A 19108-nucleotide genomic window follows, 5' to 3' on the forward strand; every position below is an offset into this window, starting at 1 on the left:
ATGAAGACGAGACACCTACTATAGCACCAAGTGTAAATAGCACCTTATCACACTTCACTTTGTATAAATAAACCTTGTTTGTAATCTAATAAAAGGAAAGCTCCAGATAATTGCTCAATAATCAATTTTCTAAATTTGGCATATGACAAACTCTTCTGTACATAGTTGTTTGTACATAGCCTTTATTGGATTTGTAACTATAATGGAGTCAGATGATAAATACATGATGGATGTTTTTGAGATGCATCAGGGTGATCCTTAAAGCCACTTGAAGGCTTAATTTTATTTTATAATTGTATTATTTATTTATTTGTGTTTGTTTTATTTGTTGGTTGGCCAGTATCCCCCTTTTTCTCTTTTTTTGTCTTTTTTCCCCCTTTTATATACTATTACTTTCTAACCTGACTCTACTAACCTGATCTGGTGGGGCTAAATTATGTAAATGCATTTATCCCATTACATCACTGCCGCCAGCTGCTTTGGAAAAGCTCTCACAGCTCATCATATAATGAGGACGGAACATGTTTTCATCCTATATTGCAGTCTGTTGTATATCAATTACATCCCATTACATCATTCTGTATGTACAATACATTGAGGGACTTTTTTCCCAGAGAAAGAACGGATATCCTTGGCAGGAAGCTGCAGTGAGAGGGAGATGGTGAGCATGAGGAGTTACTACACAAAGCAGAAAAATTATACTTGCGGCTACAGGAACCTTGTGCTTTCTCTGTAAGGATATGCAGGAGACAGGTTGTAGACCAGACAGTCTCTGATCGTGTGCGTACAACAGGACAATGCTCGCACCAATAAGGGTTGGGTTTGTTTGTTTGTTTGTTTGAAATATATTCATGTAACTAATATTGAGAAAGACGAGCTGAAATCAGTTGTATTTTTAGTTAAAGTCTAGTTAAGGTTATATTCTAAGGTTCATTAGTAGCAGTCACCCAAGACAAAGACTTTCCTCAGTAACCTATCAAAAAGCAATAACTCGCCCACCTCTAAGCATGTTGGTTTGATTATGTTCTGATGATCACTATGCACAAAGGGAAATCATGCTGGCCAATATTAATATTAAATTTAATCCTCTCCAGCTATCAGACAAAAAAAGTTCAGCTAACTTGCGTTCATTTTGGAAGAGCCACTTTTCTAATTCAAATTCAGTCTTGATGAATACAACTAAACTCAAACCAAATGTTCTTTCTTGCCTAATCCATTACATAATGGAGGAAGAAGCCTTTATTCATGAAATTTAACCCATCTGAAGCAATGAAACACACACACACCCAGAGCAGTAGGCAGCTATGCTACAGTGCCCAAGGAGCAGTTGAGGGTCAGGTGTCTTGCTTAAGGGCACTTCAGCCCAAAGCCACCCCCATGTTAACCTAACTGCATGTCTTTGAACTGTGGGGAAAACTGGAGCACCCAGAGGAAACCCATGCAAACTCCACACAGAAAGGTCCCTGTCAGCTGCTGGGCTTGAACCCAGAACCTTCTTGCTGTGAGGCGACAATGCTAACCACTACACCACTGTGCCGCCCCTTATTGGAAGCAAGATGCTTAGATTTTGTCTTTAAGATTTATTGTCTTTTGTCTGTGTTTAGATCAGTGTGTTGAACGAAACTACGAACTTGCAAAAATATTTAACTCTGCACCCTAAAAGTGTTGAGTCCCTATATCGTCTCTCTGAGGAACTCTACAGGATTCTGCATAAAACCATTTAAAGAGGAGTTTCACATTCAGGAATGGTTCCATGCAGCAGGCAGCTTTGGAGTTTCACATGTTGTTCCAGTGTCTGTGTGGTTTTCCTCAGAATTCTCCGGGTTCTTCTCACCTCCCAGAACATGCCAGTAGGTGGACTGTTTGTGCTAACTTGCCCTTCGGTATGAATGAGTCTGTAAATGTGTGTGTGCATGGTCCCCTGTGAAGTTCTGGTGTGTCATACAGGATATATTCCTGCCTCATGCCCAGGATTCCTGGGATAGACTCCAGTTCCACAGTGACACTGACCAGGATGAAGGGCTTGCTAAAAATGGATGAATGAATACAACCCCGATTCCAAAAAAGTTGGGACAAAGTACAAATTGTACATAAAAACGGAATGCAATAATTTACAAGTCTCAAAAACTGATATTGTATTCACAATAGAACATCAACATATCAAATGTCAAAAGTGAGATTTTGGAATTTCATGCCAAATATTGTCTCATTTGAAATTTCATGACAGCAACACATCTCAAAGTTGGGACAGGGGCAATAAGAGGCTGGAAAACCTAAAGGTACAAAAAAGGAACAGCTGGAGGACCAAATTGCAACTCATTAGGTCAATTGGCAATAGGTCATTCACATGACTGGGTATAAAAACATCTTGGAGTGGCAGCGGCTCTCAGAAGTAAAGATGGGAAGAGGATCACCAATCCCCCTAATTCTGCGCCGACAAATAGTGGAGCAATATCGGAAAGGAGTTCGACAGTGTAAAATTGCAAAGAGTTTGAACATATCATCATCTACAGTGCATAATATCAAAAGATTCAGAGAATCTGGAAGAATCTCTGCGCGTAAGGGTCAAGGCCAGAAAACCATACCGGGTGCCCGTGATCTTCGGGGCCCTTAGACGGCACTGCATCACATACAGGCATGCTTCTGTATTGGAAATCACAAAATAGGCTCAGGAATATTTCCAGAGAACATTATCTGTGAACAAAATTCACCGTGCCATCTGCCGTTGCCAGCTAAAACTCTATAGTTCAAAGAAGAAGCCGTATCTAAACATGATCCAGAAGCGCAGACATCTTCTCTGGGCCAAGGCTCATTTGAAATGGACTGTGGCAAAGTGGAAAACTGTTCTGTGGTCAGACGAATCAAAATTTGAAGTTCTTTATGGAAATCAGGGACGCCATGTCATTCGGACTAAAGAGGAGGATGACCCAAGTTGTTATCGGCGCTCAGTTCAGAAGCCTGCATCTCTGATGGTATGGGGTTGCATTAGTGCGTGTGGCATGGGCAGCTTACACATCTGGAAAGACACCATCAATGCTGAAAGGTATATCCAGGTTCTAGAGCAACATATGCTCCCATCCAGACAACGTCTCTTTCAGGGAAGACCTTGCATTTTCCAACATGGCAATGCCAAACCACATACTGTATCAATTACAGCATCATGGCTGCGTAGAAGAAGGGTCCGGGTACTGAACTGGCCAGCCTGCAGTCCAGATCTTTCACCCATAGAAAACATTTGGCACATCATAAAACGGAAGATACAACAAAAAAGACCTAAGACAGTTGAGCAACTAGAATCCTACATTAGACAAGAATGGGTTAACATTCCTATCCCTAAACTTGAGCAACTTGTCTCCTCAGTCCCCAGACGTTTACAGACTGTTGTAAAGAGAAAAGGGGATGTCTCACAGTGGTAAACATGGCCTTGTCCCAACTTTTTTGAGATGTGGTGTTGTCATGAAATTTAAAATCACCTAATTTTTCTCTTTAAATGATACATTTTCTCAGTTTAAACATTTGATATGTCATCTATGTTCTATTCTGAATAAAATATGGAATTTTGAAACTTCCACATCATTGCATTCCGTTTTTATTAACAATTTGTACTTTGTCCCAACTTTTTTGGAATTGGGGTTGTATAAAGGTTCCACATAAAATCCCCAATGTAAGGGCCAAATCCACAGAATCACATTTTAGTTTGGTTTAGATTTTTTTTTAGTCTCTTAATAAATTAACGCAATAAAACTGACAACTTGGTGTTTATATGTGCTTACGGTGGTGCTTAAATTTGTAAACCCTTTAGAATTTTCTGTATTTCTGCATAAATATGACCTAAAACATCAGATTTTCACACAAGTCCTAAAAGTAGATAAAGAGAACCCAGTTAAACAAATGAGACAAATATATATTATACTTGGTCATTTATTTATTGAGGAAAATGATCCAATATTACATGTCTGTGAGTGCCAAAGGTATGTGACCCTTTGCTTTCAGTATCTGGTGTGACCCCCTTGTGCAGCAATAACTGCAACTAAATGTTCCCGGTAACTGTTGATCAGTCCTGCACACCGGCTTGGAGGAATTTTAGCCCATTCCCCCGTACAGAACAGCTTCAACTCTGGGATGTTGGTGGGTTTCCTCACATGAACTGCTCGCTTCAGGTCCTTCCACAACATTTCAATTGGATTAAGGTCAGGACTTTGACTTGGCCATTCCAAAACATTAACTTTATTCTTCTTTAACCATTCTTTGGTAGAATGACTTGTGTGCTTCGGGTCGTTGTCTTGCTGCATGACCCACCTTCTCTTGAGATTCAGTTCATGGACAGATGTCCTGACATTTTCCTTTAGAATTTGCTGTTATAATTCAGAGTTCATTGTTCCATCAATGATGGCAAGCCGTCCTGGCCCAGATGCAGCAAAACAGGCCCAAACCATGATACTACCACCACCATGTTTCACAGATGGGATAAGGTTCTTATGCTGGAATGCAGTGTTTTCCTTTTTCCAAACATAACGCTTCTCATTTAAACCAAAAAGTTCTATTTTGGTCTCATCTGTCCACAAAACATTTTTCCAATAGCCTTCTGGCTTGTCCACGTGATCTTTAGCAAACTGCAGATGAGCAGCAATGTTCTTTTTGGAGAGCAGTGGCTTTCTCCTTGCAACCCTGCCATGCACACCATTGTTGTTCAGTGTTCTCCTGATGGTGGACTCATGAACATTGACATTAACCAATGTGAGAGAGGCCTTCAGTTGCTTAGAAGTTACCCTGGGGTGCTCTGTGACCTCGCCAACTATTACACGCCTTGCTCTTGGAGTGATCTTTGTTGGTCGACCACTCCTGGGGAGGGTAACTGTGGTCTTGAATTTCCTCCATTTGTACACAATTTGTCTGACTGTGGATTGGTGGAGTCCAAACTCTTTAGAGATGGTTTTGTAACCTTTTCCAGCATCAACAATGCTTTTTCTGAGGTCCTCAGAAATCTCCTTTGTTCGTGCCATGATACACTTCCACAAACATGTGTTGTGAAGATCAGGCTTTGATAGATCCCTGTTCTTTAAATAAAACAGGGTGCCCACTCTCACCTGATTGTCATCCCACTGATTGAAAACACCTGACTCTAATTTCACCTTCAAATTAACTGCTAATTCTAGAGGTTCACATACTTTTGCCACTCTCAGATATGTAATATTGGATCATTTTCCTCAACAAATAAATGACCAAGTATATTATTTTTGTCTCATTTGTTTAACTGGTTTCTCTTTATCTACTTTTAGGATTTGTGTGAAAATCTGATGTTTTTAGGTCATATTTATGCAGAAATATAGACAATTCTAAAGGGTTCACAAACTTTCAAGCACCACTGTATGTTCAGTAATGAGAAAAAGACCTTGGCATGTCGTTAACTAGTTTGTGCCATGAAAGGAGCCAAGAAAAGACTTCATCAGTGCTTTTGGAAAAGCAATTGTTGCTGCTTATCAATCTGAAAAGAGTTGTAAGGCTGTTTCCAAACAACTTAACACACATGCTCCAGTGAGAAGGATTGCTCGGAAATGGAAGACATTAAGGGAAATTCGCAAGTTATGACTCACAAGCTAAAGTTAGACCTGAAAAGATATTTTCAGAGTAATTTCTGAGCTGATTCATCACAACAATGCCCCTGTGCATAAAGTGAAATCAATAAAATCACAAATGGTTTTCCAAGGCTGGAATGGCCTGCACAAGAGCACTGACCCCAACCCCACTGAATACTTTGCAATTGATAAATGCCAACTGCTCAGCAGGCCTTCTTACTTGACCTCAGTGCCTGACCCTACTAATGTTCTTGTGCCTGAATGAGCACAAATCCCCACAAACTATGTTCTAAAATAAAGTGAAGAATAAAGACTGTTACAGCAGCAAAAGGGGACCAACTCCATGTTAATGGCTATAGTTTTGGCATGGGCATATATGGGTGTGATGGTCAGGTGTGTACATACTTTTGGCCATATAGTGTATCCAGTCATGGCATTGAAAGAGGGATGTACTTTTTTCCATCATTGAGCTGCCAGGTTATTAGATATGCCGAGCAAGTAACAAATAAACCAGCAATTGTAGATCCTGCACTTAAAGCCTATCTTAGGATATCAACTTCACTAACTTTTAGCTTATCAGAGATTCTTGGGAACTTTTTCAATGTGTCTATCTGAAAAAACAATTTCTTACGTAGCAGAGTTTTTAATCCAGCTCTTACCGCCTCTCTCATCGTGAGGCCCATGGCCAGTGTGTGTGCTTGGAGTGTGATCATAGCTGTGCTGTTCTTCTGTTTGGTTCTTCTCAGATCTCAGGGGCTCGTATAGCGAGTGCTGGGACTCTTGAGAGTCATTCTGCTCCTGGTTTTGGTCGTGGGTTAGCTTCTCCGATCCTGAGGAGAATACAAGCAGTTTGGAAGCTTAATGGAATATCTGGAAAGTTACACTTATTTTCAATATCACCAATACTTTGATGCAGAAGCTTTAACCCCCACAGTGCTTGGAAATCATATGTTCCAGAATTGAACTCTATAAACTCAGGAATTTGTGACCCTTCCCAATTCATGAATATTTCACAAACTTGGCCGTGTCTGGAAAAAGTTAGACTTGTTTGCTTAAATTCTGTAATGTTTTGTTTTGATCTTGAAAAAGTGTGTTCGGTAGAGATGGCGGGTGTATTTGGGTGTATTCCATGATCATAGTAAGCCTTTTGTTTGTATGCCTTATATTGTATGGTAAACCAGCCAAAAGCCCCAGGTCTATTTTAGATCTGTGATATTTTCAATGCCCTGAAATGTACCAGTATTCCACTTTAGTTTATTTGTGTTTTGTACTTTGTGTGCTTTAGTGGAGACGCATTCTGTTTTGGGTTCTCTAAGGGAGCAACAGTGGGCCAATCACAGACACACCCCACTCAGTGTCCTTGCTTTAAATCCTGGCAGAACTACTTGTTCACACACCCTTTCCCTTCTCCCATGAGGGTGATGACCTTCCCACAGTCAGCTACTGATTTGCCTTACACTTCATTGTTTCCGCAGTTTGTTTTGCTACATCTGGGACTGACCAATGGAGTAATCAGGGCTCTCTTTCAGTGTGGCTGCTTGAAGGAGGTAAACATGCAGTAAAGGCAGGACAAATCATGGACTAATAATAATAATAATAGAGTTAAATTTATATAGCGCCTTTCTCATACCCAAGGTTGCTTTACAATTATAGGGAGAAAAAAAATGTCCACCAAAAGAAGGTTGGGATATAATTCCAATGGTATGGCAGCCACAGTCCCACCAAAAGGCACACGAAAATAAGTTCCATACTGCCTGCACAGTTGCCGCGACACCACCAAGCAACATTGCTCGGAACACCTCACCATGGATCTACAAAGCAAGCACAGAAGCACTGCCACACAGAGTGCTGGTATGTCCCAAGCCACCTGCACAGCCGCGACATTGCTCTGAACATCGCGCCAAGCACAAAAGCACCGCCACACAAAGCGTAGGACAACCCCGATGTTAAAAGAGCAATGAGCTCACTGCAGTCCATAGTGAGGAGCACAAGGCCTGGAGGGAACCGACGCCCAAAACTGGGTCCGGAGCTACACCACAACCGGCGGACAAAACACTCAAACAAAAACAACCATCAAACTACACAAACACAAAAAAGAAAAACAAAAGGGAAAATAAAATAATAAAAAGCTCTGGTGAGAAATGGCAGCCAGAATGTGAACAGCGTACTCAGCTGGAAACAGAAATACCTGGATCATTGAGCTCTGGAGCTCCAGAATGAAACCTGATGTCACTGTTGGAGACTTCAGACTCTGAGACATGACCATTTTCCACTGGAGGGCAGAAAAGAGGCAAAAGGTGAATTGGTTGCCTGTACTTTTTCTGTAAACATGACCCTGTTCCACTGGATCAGCTAAAGGCCATTTTCAAGGCCAAAAAAAATCTGATCTAAATAATCTGCTGAAAGATGGTCTCCACATTGACTTTTGGAAGTGTTCAAACAAGAACACTAGTGACTTAAAATGCGTCCAGAATGTTGTAACTAAGTGCTAAAGCAAAACATTGTCAGTCTTTGACAGGGTTTGAATTTTTATGGAACAATATGCTACAGCCACAATCGAATTAAAATCTATGCTTCTCATATGACCATTTAGTACCAATATCCTCGCAGTTCTTTCCACCATGACCAGGGCAACATCTCCACAAGAGTGCGGTGAAGATCTTCTGCTTCTCTCTGTACACCGGCCGAGTAGACACCTTGTACCTATGTAGCAAAAACACATATATAATATCATTTGTACTTGAAGCATTTGGGATTAACACCATAAAAAGGTTTGGAGCTCACTCACATAATCAGATGGCAGTCTGGTGTCCCATTAGGGCAGGGACTCTGGGACTTGATAATGTATTTCTCACTACCGCAGGACACTGCCATGGTGACTTCACGCTTTTGCACAAACGCACACCAGTTTCTGCAAGAAAACAGCAGTAGAATTAGTCCTATTAAGAAAGAAAGCCCCCTAGTTGGCCATGTTTGTATGGTGTTTAGAGCTTTGATTCCTGGAATAAGAGAATGCCTGCAAAGATGAACTAAGTTAGTGGAGTGACCTGAGTAAGGGGTCATATGAGAGAGCATTAGAGTGTAATGACCAGGCGAGCAATAGCATTCTGAATGCTCTGTAAAGGAGATATTGCATGGGGGAATATCAGGAAGTGCAGAGTTGCAATATTGGAAATTGGAGCTTGTTTAAAAAATTAGTTTCTGAAGTTACTAAATGGTACATTCCTCAGATGATCTGAGGAAGAAATCTGGAGGATCTGTCCATGTTGGATGGACTTTAAGGGCATCAAGTGTTTATTTTATTTCATTTTTTTTTTGTATTCTTGATCCAAATGTGTGATTGGCTGGGAAAACTTGGCAGATGGATTATTTTTTTTTGCTTTGTTTTTTGGGCCGATAACACAGTTTGACACCAACTTCTAGATATCAATTTATTTCACCAAAATTATGTGGCAATGTTTTAATTTGTGTTTCAGCCTTGCCTTAAAGAGAGTTTGTCTGTCTGAATACATCCAAAACCTCAGGCTTTGATCAAGGATTGGTGGTTAATTATGCACCTTAGTGAAGTGGATATAAACTTAATTGATTAAATTTGTGGTCAGACACCAGCTATCAAAATGACCTTGATGTTCCTGCACCATGGTCGGAATACAATTTTCAATACAAATTTCTCCATATTCTCTTTTGGTCATAATCAGACTTGCTGTGCCAAGCAGAAGAAGGCCCTCAGGGAACTGGCTGAGGAGGCAGAGAAAGGGAGCTTCTGGCTCAGAAGAAGAGACCCAAAGTGGGGGAACCAAGAATCTTCAGGCCAGCCACAGGGACCGGTAGGGAGATGTCCCTACCACTGCCCCACCACCTAGAGATGTTCTGGGTTTAAAGGGGTGAAACATCTGTGAAGTATGGCTCCCAGCTGACGACCCTGTGGCTGGCCCACTGGCACCAGCGGAGATGCGACAGGTAGAAATGCCCTGCAGGTAACAAACACCTGTTCTTCCAACTAAGCTACAACTTTACTATATATTGAACTTTTCAGAAGTGTCGTTAGACAGTTTGACTGACAATTTGACTGACTGAGTTTTCTCAGGCCACCACACATGGTTGACTCTCAATAGGTGCGGCAGGTGCAAATATAATGACTGTCTCAGTAGTCTTGCTCATAGCTTTAAGGAAACCTTAATGCCTGGCTAAAAAAAAAACCACACACAGACATGATTTCTAAAAACAGCTTTCCGTACCCTGCTTCTTGCCTACTATCCAAAAACTCCATTGAGAAATTAGAATGCTGATGCTGAAGGATTCTTGCTCTACACAATTGGGGTCATTAGGGAGTTATCTGGAGCTGACACAAAGTATTATGTTTGAGACAACAGTATTCATCATAACATCTGGCTGTAGTTCATTTATGTTGGATAAGGAGGAGGATACAATCTTTCAGATTGCCAACCCTGATAAACCGAGTGGGGGCTCTGCGCCCTATCATAGATCTCCGAGCCTAAGTGCTGTCTGTACTCACCTCTTTTATTGATGTATTTCTAGTGGGAGTAATGGGAAATGAGTTTTAGATAACAATTTTTATCTTTACTTGTTCACTGCTTTGGGCGCATGAGTAAGCCAATGTGCATTCTGTCATCATCGGCCAAATCTTTTACTCCACTGTGGGCTATTGTTTTCAGTGGGATTGTTCAGTTCCCACTCAAATGTGAACTCCTTTTGTATGTGTGGGAGTGTGAGAATCGAAGGCTAATCTTTGTGTACAGTTCAGCAGCCATGTTTAACACTGTGTGTGCAATTTGAAAAGACTCATTATTCTTTTTGTTTGATTTTTGACTGATAATTAATATTATTCATTTGAAATCCAGTGAAACAAAAACCCTCTCGAGTCTTCTTGCAGCAGACACAATGAAATTTCATGTCACGTACTTAATAATCGCTTCCCTTAAAGCAACCTGAAAATAAAATTGTTCTTTTTATCTTATTTCTTGTTCCTAGTAATATTGTGCTTGGTTGGCCATTAATTATTTGAACGCACAATTAATTTCCATAATTCAGTAAAAGCTAATGACTTCTGACCTTCACCTGAATTTCAGTGAAGTCACCTAGCAAATGCTGCAGGAAACCATATATAAACCAATAAACATGTATCAAACACATCAGCTATTCCCACCAAAATATCATGTGTCTTTATCCTGTGGCCCTAGTCTCACTATTGGTCCCACTCCAAAAAAAAAAAAGTCATGTTTAAGCTCCTATTAGATCATGTTAGATATTTATCACCAAAAGCACAACATGTTCTAATAGTGTTCATATAGGACTAGCTTGGGTAGCATAATTTTTTTTTTTTCCCTGATCTATTTCCATGTGATCAGTCACTCAAAGCCTCCCATTTGGCCATATGCTGTGTTGCGTGCAGACATGGGGCCATATAGGAACTGTTCATAGTTTTTGCCTGTTGGGCATAGCCTCTAAATTTCTTGTTGGTTGGACTACTAACAGTTGATAGTTTAAATGTGTCATAAGAGCCAAGCTGCATGTTGAATGTCAGTCTCACTAGATGCAATGCAAACCCATGGTTCCATATGTGACATTTTCTGTAAACGACTTTATTTCTAGTAGGCTGCTGTGTCCCAACAGGTAAGAACTGGAGTCATTCAAAATGCTCTCTGAGAAGGCAGAGTCTAACATGTATAGGTGTAATACACAGACTTCTGAAACACTGAGAATTTTAAGATGTGCCATTTGGCCGAAGTTCGTTGGACTATTTTCCGTAAACATTTGTCTCACGGAATTTCAGTTGCCTCTGTAAGCGGTATCCCGATTCTGCTGAAATTTTCAAGCTTTGCCACAAAGGAAGTGCATTTACTTTGCTTGGATCATTGACAAGCCTAGGCAAAGTGAATTTTAGAAACATTGAGTTTACACCACCTTCTTATTTGAAACAGAAGAGTCTTCTTGTTGCTTCATTCAGATGCCTGGATAATGTGCACTAGGTCCCATTAAGCTCTCACTCCCTGTGATTGTTTACTTTTTGATTTCCTACACGGGCGATTGCTCTAAGACAACGAGGGAGGCTCAGCCTCCTCTAAAAATGACGAACATCGTGTAGGATGAATTGCGCTAGGCTTATGTTATAGCCGACCTTATAACATTGCTATTTCAGATCGAGAATCATAGAAATATATGTGCTCAACCCAACTACAGTGCGAAATCATTCCGTTATAACTTTCCCCAGTTCGCCTAATGTGTGCGTGAGTTTTTCCCCCTCGTGACAGCGCAATGCAGCCCAGCCTCAGTGGATTGGGAGCTATGTGCTTGTCAATCTCAAAATGCAAGACGATTATTGGACAAATACTGCGAAAATGCCCGCCCACGGAGTCTCACGGACTCCCAGCCTCAGTGGACTTCAACGGCATTTGGGAGCTATGCACTTTTCAATCTCAAAATGCAAGACGGCTATTGGACAAATACTGCGAAAATGCCCGCCTACGGACTCCGAGCCTCACATGGGAGGGACATGGCAGTTTCCGCGAGGAGACTGGTGATTGGTGAAAGCAGCCGGATATTTTCTTTGATTGACAGCTCGTTTCAACTATAGACAGGCAGCACAGTGCTGCCAGATTGAGCGGTTTTAAGTGCATTTTGGCGGGTTTTGAACATATTTTGGGCTGGATAACGTCAGCAGTATCTGGCAACATCAGTTCAGTCCCATGCGGATTCGCAAGTGCTGTGGTGTATTGTAAGAGATCAGCTTACATTTCGATTTCATTCATTACATACGGTTTCTACCAGCTTTTTTAGTTTGTATATATTTTCATTGTAAATAAAGTGTAAATATAGTGTTGTCAAGTTTGCTATCTTAGTTCCAGAAATTTCATTTATTAGAGTGACTGAACTTGTACTTGAGGGGGCTAGTCAGCTAGCAAGAAAGCTGCGCACGGATGTCAAGCATTGCTGATTTAATTTTGGCGAAGCCATTTGCCAGTCTTCCTTTCAAGGAAAAAATTAAAATTAAAGAGGAGGGTAGACCAACGCCTCAAATTGACTTGGTGAAAAAGGTAGGGAATAATACTCGTTCCTTTCAGCTCTCCTGGTACGAGAAAGTGAATTGGCTAACAGCAAGTGACCCACATCAACAACAGTAAATAGGCTACTTTAGTAATATGTCATGGATGGACCAACAATATAGAATCTATTTAAAATGTTTATGCTGAATATATTATATTGGAATATATATTTTTCTGGATATGAATTAAACACAGCTACAATTTGGAAAACATTTTTAAACAAAAACACAGCCGAGGTCAATTTTTAAACAACATGCCACAATTTTAAAATATAAAATGTTAAAATATACCCCTCCCCAACACCACCATCATGTATACTGGACAGTAGGCTAATGGGCCAAAAGAACCTGTTATTTCACAGTTTGTGACCCTGCCAACAATCAGCCAGATCAGAGGCAAGAATATGGGCAAAATTGATGTGTTTTTTCTATTAAAATCTGGAAATATCGTAACCGACCAGCCTCCCCTGTTTGAAAGACTACCAGCCGCCACTGATTTCCTAATACCCTAAAGCAGCGTTTCTCATCCTTTTCCACTTTGAGGCCCACCTATTCCTACTTGTAACAAGTCGGGGCCCAATAAAAAAAAAAATCCCCAATTATTTTGGCTTATCTATTCTATTATAATCTAATAATCTATTGTAAAGTGTATTAATGGGATGCAACATCACTCCCTGTTACAGATGGGAGCCCAGGAATTCAATCAAGGCAATAAAAACAAACTGTTTAATTGTAGGTATTATATTTAAAACTGTATGGATGTGCCAGAAGCCGACATAAAACCATGCATGCAGGGCATTCTCAGCCAAAAGGGATTAATGATCCAAAAGTGGATTCTGGTCCATTAACACAAGAACTTATTGCCATGTTTGTGTCCAGCAAACAAGCAAGTTATTAAAACCAAGTAGTTCACTCAAAAGAAACGGATATAGAAACCACTCGATGGGATTAGATCCTTACACGCTAATAATGAAGGATTTTTCCTACGAGTTGGAAAATCATCCATCCGTTGAATTCCCCGACATCTCAAACTACCTGGTGCTGCAGACATCGTTCTATACGGACACACAGATGAAAACCTGGAAGAGCATGGAGGCGTACAACTTTTTATATATGGCTGGGTTAAAGATCTGGTGATCAGGACACTACGAGATAGACGGCAGTAGACGGATCTAAGTGCAGGAAGAGTGTTTATTAGCAGGCGTGATATTTACAAAAGCAAAATATTTAAACAGCATTATAAACGCAGCTAGAAACAAACGTGACGGTGGTAATGCTTTGCAAAGCCTCTGTGAAAACAGTACTATATATGCGCGTGCTGATTTGCGCTCAAATCAGTACCAGATGTTTCCCATAACTATCGGGTCCCAAGCACATGCACAACGTGTTCCGTGAGTGCGTGCGGCCGCTCGAGCTGCGCCAGGTTCAAGCATGCAAAGCCATGACAGTCAAGTGTTCACCTACTGTGTGACCACAACTTTTAACTTATGAATATCGCCACCAAAATGCCTCATTTTCATTGATAGCCCATCACAAAGCATCACGAGCTGTTGTGTGACCGTGCTTAATGAGGCGGATGTGACGTCAGATGCAACCCAGCAATTGTACCCGACTACGAGTAAAAAAAAATGAACCAACTTGAAAAAAATTTGCAGCCCACTAGTGGGCTATGGCCCAATGGTTGAGAAACAAAAGTATAGTACTGGGTACACACAAGCATGTTTCAGTTTTACCTCTTGTGCAACATAATTGGGACTAATAGCATGACCAAGGCCCTAAATATCATGAGGAATTCTGATATCTATTTTACATTAGTAATGACCTCTAGCAGGGCAGCTAAGCTCTGTAGCACAATATACCATTTAGTAATTGCGTACTTCCTTGACCCAAGGACACACTGGTTTATCCAGCTGAGTCCAATAAAGGAGACATGAGGAAGAATCATGTGAAGACATATGGTCCTGGTCAAATCAGGAGCTACTTCTTTCACTAGTGTTGGATCCAGAAGGGAGGGAACATTGGAGAAAGTTTATCTTGGCAGCATGGTCTTGTTAAAAACAGTATGAAATAGAATACTTCCAGCAACTTCTTTTCCCATCCTCTGCCCATTTTACCTACTTTCTCATTCACAACAGATTGCCAAGCATTCCAGAAGCAAGGAAAATGTAGTATGAGGAAGCTGCTGTCTTACATACCTCATTACATGTATTGACTTTTCTTTCATTTGTTGGTTCTTTATGTTTTGGTTTCACCATGAGCAGCCCAACAGTGCTGCTCTATGCTCATGTGAGTCACTTCCTGCTGCCTGCTGACCTCATGGATGCGTGTCTTCATAAGCATTGTGTTTCTGTCCGTTTATCCTGGCCCAGATGCATTGCTTCCTCACAGGAAGGAAGAGTATGACAGTGTCTGTCTGTCTTTTCGACTCTCCTCAGCCTACGACCCTCATTTACTCACGAAAAAGAAATTCGACATCTATCTTGTAGTAAAACATTATATGTTCATAGAAGAATCACAGACCACAACATGTGCACAAATATCCATTCCTGTCTGTTTCTACTCCTCTTGGTTATGACCTGAGAACTGCATTTCGCAGTGTACTACTGTTACAGCTGTGTCTTACAATCTTGCCATTGTTTTGATATCTGTTGGAATAGATATCTACATCCTGGAGAGATAAAATCAGGTTGTTTTTTTTTCTTTTGTTCAACCCTAAATTGCAACACAGTGATCTAATGTTGGTTTAACTACAAGATCAGTTTGACCTAGATGACCAACTATGATGTATTCAGACCTTGGTTAAGAAAATAAATTGTCCAAAAGTCTCTGTCTCAACTCCAAAGTTGGAGCAACATACAGGGACCTAACTTTAAATAAAATCAGATTAACTAAATCCAGTGCAAGGGATTGGGAACATAGCAACAGGGCACAAAGGGAAGGAACGAGAAGACAGAACAAAATGCTCTGTTTATAAAGATCACGGGGGGCAAATTAAAAGCAGAAGTGAAGTTTGAGGTGTAGTGAAGTTGGCTCAGTGTTGGTTTTTGATTTACCCAATGCTCATCCATTTGATTCACCAAAAGGTTTCATTTCACTGGTGTAGAACTTATGTTGACTTTTCCTTAGAAGGTAGAACTCTTTTTATTCGCTTTTCCAGTCCAGTAGAGTTGAAGAATGTTAATGGTATTTGCACAAAAAGTTAGTTCTACATCCCCAGTCCACCATTAAAACCTTCCAGTTTTTCACTGTAGTTTTTTTTTTTTTTCTGTAATTATACTGTGTAATTCTCTGCGTCATTGTCCCGATCCTTTGCTGGCTCATTCAGAGATGCCCATGCATGCAACATTATTGTGAAAAGCCTCTCTCTCTCTCTCTCTCTCTCTCTCTCTCTCTCTGTGTGTGTATGTGTGTCCCTGAAGGCTTGGACCTCCCCAATTACATCTGCTCTTTAATAGGCCCTTCCTCAACAACACTTAACTTTTATGATAAACATTCAGTTTTCTGAAGGCTAATTATTCCAGATTACTCTGTGTTTCACCGAGAAGCTTTTAAAGTTTGAGACTATGCTTAGTTTGAAAATGATTCATTGAAAACCAGACTGTAGCGTGTTCAAAATTGGGGCCAAAAATGCCTTTCTTTTAAAAACAGAGCCTTTTGCAATCACCTGCACCCTCTGCCATGGGGCCTCAATGCTTCAAGAACTGGCCAGTTGTTAATTTTGAACTGGCATAGTCACTGACGGACATTCTACACCAGGGAATATCCTATTTGTTTTCTTCTCTCCAGCACAGACGATGAACCACATGCCCTTATCTTAAGGCTGTATTTCATTACAAGAATGGAAGGAAAGGTGGGCCTTTTTTGTATTTTTTATTTATTTTTTTTTTACTTTTTCAACTTGGACATCTAAGTTGATTGTATTCTGATGAACTAATGGCAGCAGTTTGGGAAGAGGCTCTTTGGGAGCTTGTCTTGTTCCAGAACATTCTGTGATATGATGCATGTGCTCAAGTTAAGATAGTGATTGTCTGCCAGACTCCAGTTCTAGTGCCAAACCCAGCTGGAATATGGTTCAGAACTTAAAGGAAACCTGCTTGGAAACGCGTGCACTTCTGACACTCTTGGGATGCAGATTTCCATATCACAAGAGCAAAACTTGAGAACAGCTGTATTTGTGAATTTGCATCCGAGACTTTGTGGGTAAATGTAGATGTCTACTGGAACTCTTAGCTTTTGTTTAGCTTCCTTGTCAACTTAGCAGCGATTGCAAGAGAGATCAAGGAGATAACTGCTTGCCTGAGGTGGGCAGCCTGAGAGATTCAGGTGGGGTTTACATTAGACCGTATCAGCGGATCATCAGATTAACGTTTTTAAAAACGATTAGCGTGTACACAGCAACGCCAATACACGATTCGCGTGCACACAGCAACGCCAATACACGGATACGCTAATCACATGACTAATTCGGCACGTAAGTTGAAATGTGTCAGTGCGGCTCATCGCTTCCTCCTCAGCGGCTGCGCTCCAAATCACTCCGCCCTGAACAGCGAGTGCCCTCTGGAGGGTGCGCACTCCGGCCCTGCGCAGCTCACAGAGCACGCGAGTGAAGTGCACGAGCAGTGATTCGGGACTGAGCCGCTGTGCGCAAGTCACTTACCACTTGCAAGTGGAAGGATGGCAAGCCTAAAGACCATCATAACTACACAATGGGCAGTATTTGCATCAGTATTTGCAGTATTTTCATAATTTTATACTCTTTAATGAAAGGTGATACAAGGCGGAAGTCCGCGCCGTTTTTCAGCAGTCGTGTCACATGACCAACGCCAGCGAATCAGGAAGGTGGATGTCACAGTGACGTTGTCCAATGACGACGCCAGCTAGAGCTCAGCACAGCGTATCCGCGTATCTCAATGTTTACACAGCACCGGATCAGACACGATCTGGATTGAATACGTGGACCCTGGCGGATTCCCGTTTCCCGGCGTTTCCAGGCATTTTAATGTAAACGGACAGTGCATCCGCAAAGAAAACGAGACAGATACGGTCTAATGTAAACTTGGCCTGAGAATGATGGTGGTGTTCTCAGAAGACACCCATGTTTTGCTTATTTGTCCTTTTTTGTTTGTTTTCACAGCTCTTGCTTCATGACCAGCAGCTCTGGCTCTAGCTGGGTGGCTCTCCAACCAAATACTGAGCTGCTAAATGTAGCAGTATGTCCACTTTTTATGACCTATAATATCATAGCTACATTACTCGGATGTTTTTCTTTTTTTTTTCTAATCTGCCCATCCTGAATCCTGTGCAAAAGAAACACGTTGCTGCTTTTGTTAGCAAGCAGGCTTTGTAGCTTCATGAATTAATAATCAGAATCAGAAACACTTTAATTGCCAGGTATGTGGACACACATGAGGAATTTGACTCCGGTTCACTTAGCTCTCATGGTACAAAACAGATAAAGCGTAGACACAAAACAAACAAACAAGCAAACAACAAAAATAGGTGCATAGTGCAAAGTAATCCAGGTAAGCCAAGTATGGAATAGTTAAATAAATATAAAGTATACAGTGTGCACAGAATGACGAAGCTGCTTGGTATGAATGACGAAGCTGCTTGGTTCGTAATTGGTATGAACGAACAATGAATGAATGGCAGATACTTCCAGAGGTTTGCATCATTATACATTTTATGTCTGGGGTTTTTCCCCCCAGGGGAAGTTTATGTCTAGGGTTTTTCCCCCCAGGGCACATTGAAAAAAGCCAGTAGGCGATAAGTTTCCCCTGGTGAAATAAACAAACAAACTTACCCCATGCGTGTTGGAGTGTTCTTGCTGGAGGTCTCTGCTGAACCATCTTCTGCATCCACAGATAGATCCTCAGGTGGATGTTCATGACTGGGGTTAACACGCCCATGCTCCAGTGGGTAATGGACCATTTCAGGGACATCAGGGCTTTCTTTTTTTGCTCCAGCACTGCGATGACCTGTTTGAAAATATCCAAATGGGTCATTATGATCCCAATCACTTTGGTGTTGGTGTGGCATGTGCTTTAATTGCTCCTCCTCTCCATCTTTCAGCTCTTGATCTCTGGACCAAACGTCACACCGTGCTGCCAGCAGCAGGCCCTGCAGTAACAGAAACACTTTCAGCACAATCATGTCTGCTTGCCTCCTCCACTAAACACATATACACACGTGTGCTGTCTTCTGAGCTCCTGATGCCTCAGTGAAGGCAATAGTTGCTTTAAAGCTGTTGTTGCTTTTTGGACACACCTCCCCATCTCAAAAATCTCTCTTGGTACCCCCCGCCTCCTATCAGGCCCCAAGTGTACTCCTCCAGAACCCCCCTCCTCTCCTTTCCTCTCCTCTCCTCCTCTTTGTAATGGTTTCAAAGTCCTGTAACAATCCACGGAAATGAACCTCCCCCACCCCCCTGGAAAGGTCACAGAACTTGAAACAATGCAACCGAGCTGCT

The 19108-nt window shown here is 41.3% G+C and overlaps 1 protein-coding gene across 1 annotated transcript in view; it reads right to left on the bottom strand.

The window, feature by feature from the left end:
• mmrn2a (multimerin 2a) overlaps positions 1 to 18883 on the bottom strand; it is a 38185-nt gene extending 19302 nt beyond the window's left edge. The window contains exons 1-5 of the mRNA XM_060926294.1: positions 18443 to 18883; positions 8365 to 8487; positions 8173 to 8279; positions 7765 to 7848; positions 6236 to 6406 (exon numbers count right to left, since the gene is read on the bottom strand). Of these exons, the coding sequence (XP_060782277.1) occupies positions 6236 to 6406; positions 7765 to 7848; positions 8173 to 8279; positions 8365 to 8487; positions 18443 to 18792 (835 nt within the window). The 5' untranslated portion in view covers positions 18793 to 18883. The remainder of the gene's footprint in view (positions 1 to 6235; positions 6407 to 7764; positions 7849 to 8172; positions 8280 to 8364; positions 8488 to 18442) is intronic.
• Positions 18884 to 19108: the final 225 nt, after the last annotated feature.

This window comes from Neoarius graeffei, chromosome 7 (assembly GCF_027579695.1).
Source record: "Neoarius graeffei isolate fNeoGra1 chromosome 7, fNeoGra1.pri, whole genome shotgun sequence".
Lineage (NCBI taxonomy): Eukaryota > Metazoa > Chordata > Actinopteri > Siluriformes > Ariidae > Neoarius > Neoarius graeffei.